Source organism: Amphiura filiformis, chromosome 19 (genome assembly GCF_039555335.1).
Source record: "Amphiura filiformis chromosome 19, Afil_fr2py, whole genome shotgun sequence".
In the NCBI taxonomy this organism is placed as follows: Eukaryota; Metazoa; Echinodermata; class Ophiuroidea; order Amphilepidida; family Amphiuridae; genus Amphiura; species Amphiura filiformis.
Genome location: NC_092646.1, coordinates 13,843,714 through 13,853,813, shown reverse-complemented (window position 1 = coordinate 13,853,813; position 10,100 = coordinate 13,843,714). Strand labels below are relative to the sequence as shown.

The following is a 10,100-nucleotide window of genomic DNA, read 5'->3' as shown; positions in this document are numbered from 1 at the left end:
TCACAGTAGTCTTTGGCAAGTCTTTATTTTGCGGCGTCACAGATTAACCATGATAACACCTCGATTTTCATTCAAATCAATATTATATTATTGAAAAAATAACACTTTGATGTTTTGCAAAAGTTCATTCTACAAATCATATACTTTGAAAACTTGCTTGATTATAATATTGTTGCGGTTAATGCAGGCCTACGTTTTACAAAAGTTTTGTTGCAGGCCTCTAGGTCTACAACATAACTCAAGAACCACATGACCTACAAAAGTACGTATAACATGTATAATGGATACCGTATTTAAATTCTTCTACACATTCGCTATGAAATGATCAATGTAATTTTTACCAAAGCTCACTACCCGATGATTCGCGAGATGTTGTGAACTACCAAACCGCAACAGTACCTTAAATTTCTATTCACTTTATCTATCAACATTTTATCTTCAGAATATATCATGTAACAAGTAAAACTGCTTATACTTAGCTATTAGGCTATGCCTGCTTTTTGTATGACAGTATGATTATTACAGCTTCTTTTTGTATAAATCAAATGTGTAGGCCTATAGCTAAATAGGCCTACAACTTTTACAACTAGGCCTATATTTGTTGCATAACCGTAAGATTGATAGTATTAGGCCTATATTTACCTTTGACCTTTCAAACAAGTTATGTAAAATGTTTATAAGCAATACGCAAAAGTAAACATTTTCCATGTCAATATTCAACACTGTAAAATAATTATGAATTAGGGCCTATATTTTAGGCCTACACCAGTTTTAGACATTTCTAAGCACTGATGCATATTATTTTTACCATTAGGCCCTATAACTTATTAGGGGTGGTGCAATAATAATGTATACCCCCCGGTCTCTGGTGAATTATAGGGGTGGGACAAAGATTTTTGGCACGGCCAAAGGGGGGTGGGCAAGCGATTTTGGCAGACCATTTTGAAAATTCACCACCCCGGGGGTACACATAATTATTGCACAGCTGATAGTAGTCCGAGGCACACCGACATCGCCTGGCTAATAATTATTTGGTGCAGCAGTGACATTAAAATGAATACACGGGATCGATACACGTGAATTACTATGCACGATTTTGATATCAGACGAAAATCTTCGGATACTGAGTTAGAAAATGATGAATATCTCCCGTAAATGAATTTTTCTCAAGAAACCAGATGTGGTCTCATACACTTGAAAATACGTGTTGAACAGATATTATAGTCGTTAGCGTGCGCTTTGAAAATTGGCCGTGCGCTTTGAACTCAAAATTTGACCAAGACTCTCAATTTTATATTGCGTTGGTCTTGTATGGACTACAGCGCGCAGCAGGCTATAGCGGCACTCACTCAAGTGGAGAGAGTATAACCATTGACCGCAATGTCGTATACAATTACAAGCTTGCTCACAGAGCGAGAAATCAATTACCCCGTCTATGTCAGTAGCCTTAGTCAGGTCACTTCGCTAATAATATGCATCTCATAAGGTCCGAATAAAATGGTCATGGGTGGCTGTGGATTCAACCTACCATGCGATTTCTACTATGAAGATATCGGGGCGATGTCACTGTGCGAGGTGCTCTGACGATAACACTCCGATCGCCAGGCAATCTACGTTTATATAGGCCAGTGGGACAACGAAACCGCTACGTGAACGAGCTACTTATAGGCCTACATGAATTACATTCACTTGTCTCAAAAAAGTTGAGATTTTTATACCACTGGAAACCTCTGGCTACATAATTTTTATGTACCAAAAATTTGAATTTCGTTCTGGTATACCAGAACGAAATTACAACACTGGCCTATGTGGGGCAGTGTAATACATAATCATACATAATTCGCAAACGCAAAATCGGAATCAACTGAAAATTTGCTAATAAAGCTTTTTTCGTGGATATCTACTGAATGTAATAAAAAGAGAATGCTAGGATCACGAAATCCTCCTTTAAGATTTAAACTTCACAAATTCTTTACAACTAATATAAGATTAGACTTTTAGCTGGGGGCTCAGTATACAAAATCTTGCCCGCTCTCGGTCCAAAAAAATGTTTGAAATTGCCCATACTTTCAACCCTTGCAATTTCAAGGCAGTCAATATGAAGAATATTGCCCAATTTGAGTTCCAACATGAGGCTTTACCACAGGGTTCAATGGGAGATTCAAATTTTAAATGATTTTTCCGGAATTTCAAGTGCTTTTTCTTATACATAGGCTACTCATGTGTAGCTGATAGTGTGAAATTTGACTGCCACACGTTTGGGCTATTCCATTTGACATGCACCCCTAGATGGAGGTCATGACCTCATGATGCCCAAAATTGCCCAAATGTGTGTGTGTGTGTGTGTGGGGGGGGGGTATGGTGGGTGGGTTTTCAGGGGGGGTGAAAAAATAATATGTTCGAAATTGTCCATATTTTTACTCCCATGAATTTCATAGTACTGAAAATTAAGGAAAGTGCCAATTTTGGGCTTCAACTTTTCACTTTTGTACACATTTCAATGGAGAATGAGAAAGATAAAAATTCAAATCGACGCGAGTTCCTCAAGTGTGTGTGGTCGGTCCGTCAATATGTGTATGTATGGACACAGCAAATAACTTCCACCCTGCCTGCCAGGTGATTTGATGATTCACTCGCGCATCAAGCAAGAGGTGTTCAGGTAACTTCATTTGAAATTCACACTGTTTGTGTGGAAGATTAAGGGTATTTCTTCCATAGGGGGTGTATGGATTTCAACTGGAATAGCCCAATGGTTTATTCACCTGTGTGAGTTTCTGCATGTAAAATCATCGGCAAGTATGAGCCCCATGTCACTTCGGAAAACGCGGTAAATCGCACATTATTTACACATTATTTGCAGAATCTATCCTCTTTTCCCACCATTTTCAAGATTTTAAGCTTAGGCCTATCTGCCAGATTTTGTAGTGATCTTTGGCGGTTTTAGCTTTTTTGAGCGATTTCGCTCATTTTACCGCGTTTTCCGAAGTGACATGGGGCCTAAAGAAAGAGGGAAGAAGAGAAAGGGGAAGGGAGTAGAAAAAAAGAAAGGGGAAGGGTTAAGAGATCCAGTTTTTTTTTTCGGGGGGGATGTATGGGGGGGGCAAAGTGAATTTCAGAGGGGGAACAATGATTGACAAATTTTGCGCAATTTTGCCGCAAAAATGGAAATTGACGTAATTTTTGGGATCAAAAGTGGTGGGGGAACTGGGGGTGGGGCAAGAAAAATATCCCCCCGTAGCGCCGCCACTGTATCGCTCGCACATATAAAATAGGCCTACAACTTTTGATCATAAATTGGGAAAAGCTTGTCCCCCCCCCCCCCCGGAAGGTCGAATGGGATTTTCGGCCACCATCCTGCTCTTCCATGATTCGTTTTTGATGATTTTGATCGATATTGTTTATTTCTTTTTTGTGAATGAATGAACCCGGGTGAATGAATGAAAGCTAAAACCGCCAAAGATCACTACAAATGAATGAATGATTTATTGAAAATGAGGACCTTGAATATAGTCTATTCCATTATTTCCAATTTAAGGATGTCAGCCCTATGGAACTCAAAGAATCATTTACGAATCCAAGATGTCGGACGGGAATCCAGCGACCTGGGGAGTCTCCGATGCGGAGAAGAGAGCTATTCTAGAAAGACAATCAATACGAGACGCTTTAAGGCGTGATTTTCAAAAGAAAATTAACGATCCCTCGTTTCGGGGCTTTTTGGTAAGATGCGCTGTTTCTGTTGTTGTTTTTTACGAGTTTGTCTTGACTGTAGTTAAGTTAAGCTTAAAATTTGAAAACGTTAAAATTAAAATAGGCATGTTTTGATCATAACATGATAAAATTTTGAAATTGTAATCATTTCAGGTAAAATTGTTTTCATTGAAATGAGAATCCTTTAAAAATGAGGGGTCAATCAGGGAACGTATATGAAGGGACTGAAAATGACTTGTTTTTATTGATGCAGTAGTACTAGACAAATCGGAAATCCGATTCCACACATTCCTAATCCTACACCTCATTCTCTTGGTCGGGCTGACGTCACAAAGGGAAAATAGCCTTGTAAAACCAGTGTGCGCATGTGCAGTTCCCCTTTCTCGAGCTGGTTGCTATGCGTGCGCTTGTGTAAAGGGGACGAAGGGGACAATATTCCCGGATGTCCGACCGAGTGAATGCCAGCCATTGAAGTGGGCCATTCCACCTGAAATGTGAAATGATGCAGGCTTTGCGGGAATTTGAAATTGTGTTTCATCACCTCTGTGACAAAAGGATGCTGAAAGTTTACAATGCAATTAAAAATTGATTTTGAAGCAGTGCTTTTCCACCCAATTGGGCAGTTACAACACAAGTTTGGAGTGGATGGTCCCCAGCTGTAACATGAGTAATGGCGGAATGAATTCTGACCATCACTTGGCTCGTTGGATTAGTGTATTGTTATCGGATTATCTTTACGACAAATTTTACACTTGGTTAGTAGGCCTACACTTGGTTAGTATGCGAGTTACTCCAAGTTCACCTGTTTGATTTCTTAATATTACTCAAGTTGCCCTTCAAAACGCTAAAAAATCATCCAAGATATTCCAGTATTTTCCAAAGTTATGTCAAATTGTGCAATAAATTGTCCAAAATACCAACCCAAACTTTACCATGTGGGAAATACATAAAGGTAGCTATATTCAGAATATATTCAGCAGCTTTATAAGCTACCATTTCTAAAGATTTCAACAATTTTTGAAAGCTGTATTTCATGGATATGACATTTGAAGTGCACAAGAGTATTTAAAACCAAGCTTTCTTTCCTCCTCATTTATTTGTTACAGGTGGATCCTGCTGTGGACAGATGGAATTATACCAGACATAGGCCAGTAGACTTCTTCAGGGCTACCCCAAGGACTATCAAATGGGGAATTCTATTTGGTATTGTACCACCGGCTTTACTAATCTGGGCCAATATTGCATATAGGGTATGTTATTAAATAATGTGGTAATTGTACAAAATGGTCGTATGCAGGCCTCTACACGTTTGAAGTGAGTGATCTCTCGCCATCGCTCACCCAACATTGATTAACAGAGAGCAATATTCATCACTCACCGTCCAGTACCCATAAGATTGCTCACTGTGACTTTAACGAAATGGATCTATAAACTTCAGCTGACCACTAGCTCATTACACAATGTATTGGGCTATCCCAGAACCATACAACCCTATGGTATAGATGACATGGCTTTAATCTCCCACACAGGGGGTGTAGATAGATTTCAAATAGAGTCACCCATTCAGGTAACCCCATTTGAAATGCACACTCCCTTGTTTTCAATTTGTGATTCTAACCTTTCTTACATTGACCTATGTTAACACGCAAAATTAATATATTCACACATTGTTGATTTTGCAATAGCTGCTTCGAATAGCATGAAAATAAATGTAGCATGAAAATTGTCACTTTGACAGTAAATAAATTTGAGAGGCAATTTATGAGATTGCACCTACAATCTGAAAAAAAAATACTTGGAACACTTGGTACATGTTGTTGTAATTCCATGCAGAATTTGCAATGATCATGGAAATGACATGTATCTTGTTTTTGAACAAACATGACATCTACAACAATGATTTACCTTTCCCATCAATCAATGTTGGAGAGGTCTTCATTTTTGAGAATTACAGGAGCTATGTTAATCACTCTCCTGTGTTTACTAAGGTACTCAACAAGGAGCTCAATCTATTCAATACAAGTAGTGAGGAGCTCAGTAAATCATACTACTGAAATGTTGTTAAGGAGAGTTGTAGGAGCTCTGGTGCAATTGAGCCCCTCAAAAATGAAGGTCTGAAAGTCTTGGAACACTTTGAGAAACTGCTAAAGATATTGGCATTTCCCAACATTGCACGGGTGGGCGAGGGGTGTCAGTTTTCCATTTGTGGCACAAAAGTGTTCCAAGACTTATTTCCAAGATTGTAGTTTCCTTTTCAACTAAATTATGCCCAAACAATAATCAGACTTCCCCCTCCCCAACAAAAGAACTTTTGTTTAGGACATCATCAAACCTTTGTAATATAAGAAAAATTAGCAGAAACAATTAAACATGCTTGTCTTTTTTTTCTCAATCTTTCCATACAGAGGAATAAATTTTCAAAATGGGATTCTGGAGAAGAGAAGAAACCACGTAGTCTATACATGTGTTAGCAACACCCACCCTGGCCACAGTGGATGTGTGTGGTTCAACTACATCATTTGTAAATACATACATAGAGACATTGAAACCTATGAACTTTTTGCCTGCATGTTTGAATAATGATGATTAAGCCCCTGAGCACTACCTGCCGATCTAACATTGCCTCTGATTGGTCAATTACATGATATCTTTACTTTAATTACCAATCAGAATGGAGTTTTGCAAATAATTCACCCCAATTTTTTTGTGTGGTGAAATTATTCTTAACAATGTTCCTGATTGATCCAATTGATAATGAAAACTTCTTTTTGAACAATTGGCATGTAGTTCTCATGGGGTGGGTTAACAATCCAGCTGACTGAAGAATGTGAAGGATTTATTTGCTGTGTGACTTGATGTCCCAACATTTGTGTTCATTTGAAACACATGGACATACAGTAGTATAAATAGTTGTGCTTTGTTCTTACTGATGAACTCTGTGCAACTTTAAAACTGTTCCTTTGATATAGACCACTTGACAGGTGATGCCATTGCCTGGCAGTATGCGCGCACATTATGGCAATTTTAATTGTTCTTTGCCCTGCAGTGTGCGTATGCATTGTAGTTTGCTCAGGGCACATGCATTTTAAATCGCCCACCACATTTCATATAGTACAAGAAAGTCATTGAAAAGTGTAGCGGTTCGTTCAAGCTCGATAGACCTGTCTCTTGCCTTTGTTTATAAACAATGATGTCAAGTGGTCTATACTGATTGTAGAAGGTGACATTGGGCTATTCCATTTGAAATCCACCACCCCCCCTGGAAGATTTAGCTAAAAACTACCACAGAGGGAGTATTGGTTTAAAATAGAATAGACAATTGAGTAACTTCCATTTGAAACACTCACTCCAGTTGTGGAAGATAAAGGTAAAGCCAATACAGGGGGAGTATGGGTTTCAAAATGATTAACATTTGAAAAACATAGTCCCTCTGTGGAAGACTTTAAAAAAATCTTCCACAGGGGTATGGCAGACAGTTGTGGTGGAAGCATTAAAATCTAGGGAGGGGGAACATATTTTGTGCCGGTGTTACTGGAATCAATTTCAGACTATTTTAGCCCCAAATAAAGGTACATTTTGGTATTTGATGAGCCAGTGGCAGTGTGTGATTTTGGTCGAAAACAAGGTTGTTATGGGGCTGAAAAGGGACACACAGAGGACAATTAATGCTTTATTTTTTCCTCTACTAGGAGAGCGTACCCTGTGCTTCCATTGCTTATGAAGGCAGATTTTAATGGGATATCCCAGTATCACATTTTAAAGCCAGTTTTTACCCTGATTGCTACCTGTGCTATGCAAGTGCTATAAACTAAAGTAATTCACTAGTTATAGGGAACAGTTTATAGTTTTATGGTATTGGTCCATATGTTGAAATTATAATGATAATATGGACTAAATAAAAAATTTGAACCAAATAAACCAAAATACTCTCTTGCGATTGGCAAAGTTCATTAACCTCCACTCAAGTATACCTCAAAATTTGACCTCCTGTTTTAAGAGTATGAGTTATTGTACCCAATCCATTCATAGGTCAACTTATGCATATGGGGGTTAAAGGACTTTGTCTTGGCATATTGTAATGTTTGGATCTTAGTGCCTAGTAATACCTGGTAATCAGTTTATGAAGAGAAAATGCACTTTTTTTTATACCATTTTGAAAAAACAAATAGTTTCCAGTGATGGCAAGACCATTCCCAGCTCCATTAAAGCTGTACACATTGTCTATGAGGGCAGAATTCTTTTCATATTAACTGAGCCCTGGCTGTGTAGAGAAAATTTGGATGTGTGAAACTTGTATTGGTCTCTTCATATTTAAAAAACTTGTTGCTTTGTATTTTGTCCTGTTCCTTCGGAAATTGGTTCTGCTTTTTCAAAACGGCATCACGATTGGAGACAATATGGTGATGTACTCAACTGTTGAATAAAGTACCCCCAGTCCCCCACCCAGATTTACAGCCTGTGTGGAGTTGTCCTTTACAGTGGAAACTCGTTAATACGAAAATCTGTTAACACCAAATTCCTGATAAACAATTCTTTTCAAGTCCCAAGCATCATATTTAATTACTGTAGAAAACCTGAACACTGAATACTACCTTCAAAAGTTGTTTGATTGTTAAATAAAATGAAATGGATAATTACTGTTGTCAATTTATGATAAATTTGTTTTATGCGTGAAATTCTTGTTAACACAGCCAAATAAAGATATATATGTGATGTGATCAAGCAAAATCAGACGGAAGTTGGATATTGATTCCCAGATATAGCCAAACAAAGACAATTTCTTTTGTTGCATATTGTTTTGGAAACACTTCAACACTTACTGTTCATATCTTTGGAACTAAATGTTCAATTTCAATTGGGGTTTCTGCAAAATGTAGCTTTGTAAATGCTTGTTACAATCCGATAATAAAATTGAATATGACCGACTTCAGACTGATTTTGCTTGATCACACCACATATATATAATTTTTATATTGAGAAAATAAAGAGTGTAAGGCGACGAAAAAAAGCTGTTCTACAGGCCTGACCAACCTAGCACTTGTTCAGTGCCTGTATGGGACCATGACAACCCCTCTCTGACATTACAAAATCCACCAGTCCTATACCAGTTCAGTGCCTGTATGGGGCCATGACAACCCCTCTCTGACATTACAAAAGCGCAAGCGCCTCGTTGGCCGCTTTGCGGCCATGCGCACGCGCCTCGTTGGCCCCTCGAGGAATTAGAACAAGTTCTAGACCAATCCAGATCTTACAGAATTGGGATTTTTTTCAAATAGTTATTATTTTAACTGTTGTTAACTGTTGATTTGATCAACATTGCTTTCTTCTTTCTAGGCACCCCAGCGAATGGAAATCAACATTGCTTTCTTATTTCTAGGCACCCCAGTGAATGGAAAATCAACATTGCTTCCTTCTTTCTAGGCACCCCAGTGAATGGAAAATCAACATTGCTTTCTTCTTTCTAGGTAAACCAGTGAATGGAAAATCAACATTGCTTTCTTCTTGCTAGGCACCCCAGTGAATGGAAAACCATCATTGCTTTCTTATTTCTAGGCACCTCAGTGAATGGAAAACCAACATTACTTTCTTATTTCTAGGCACCCCAGTGGATGGAAAGCAACATTGCTTTCTTCTTTCTACCATGTTCTAGGTAAACCAGTGAATGGAAAATCAACATTGCTTCCTTCTTTCTAGGCACCCCAGTGGATGGAAATCAACATTGCTTTCTTATTTCTAGGCACCCCAGTGAATGGAAATCAACATTGCTTTTTTTTTATATTTCTAGGCACCCCGGTGAAAGGAAAATCAACATCGCTTTCTTCTTTCTAGGCACCCCGGTGACTAAAAAAATCAACATTGCTTCCTTCTTTCTAGGCACCCCAGTGAATGGAAAATCAACATTGCCTCCTTCTTTCTAGGCACCCCAGTGAATGGAAAATCAACATTGCTTCCTTCTTTCTAGGCACCCCAGTGAATGGAAAACCAACATTGCTTTCTTATTTCTAGGCACCCCAGTGAATGGAAATCAACATTGCTTCCTTCTTTCTAGGCACCCGGGTGAATGGAAAATCAACATTGCTTTCTTCTTTCAAGGCACCCCAGTGAATGGAAAACCAACATTGCTTCCTTCTTTCTAGGCACCCCAGTGAATAGAAAATCAACATTGCTTTCTTATTTCTAGGTACCCCAGTGAATGGAAATCAACATTGCTTTCTTATTTCTAGGCACCCGGTGAAAGGAAAATCAACATTGCTTTCTTCTTTCTAGGCACCCCAGTGAATGGACAATCAACATTGCTTTCTTCTTTCTAGGTAAACCAGTGAATGGAAAATCAACATTGCTTTCTTCTTGCTAGGCACCCCGGTGACTAAAAAATCAACATTGCTTCCTTC

General features: G+C 38.5%; 1 protein-coding gene across 1 annotated transcript; it reads left to right on the top strand.

The window, feature by feature from the left end:
• Positions 1–3,552: 3,552 nt before the first annotated feature.
• On the top strand, positions 3,553–8,345 carry LOC140140950 (NADH dehydrogenase [ubiquinone] 1 beta subcomplex subunit 4-like). Its single transcript, XM_072162716.1, has 3 exons — positions 3,553–3,717; positions 4,815–4,958; positions 6,114–8,345. The coding sequence occupies exons 1-3, from the start codon at positions 3,580–3,582 to the stop codon at positions 6,177–6,179; spliced, it is 348 nt and encodes a 115-aa protein (XP_072018817.1). The 5' UTR covers positions 3,553–3,579; the 3' UTR covers positions 6,180–8,345.
• Positions 8,346–10,100: the final 1,755 nt, after the last annotated feature.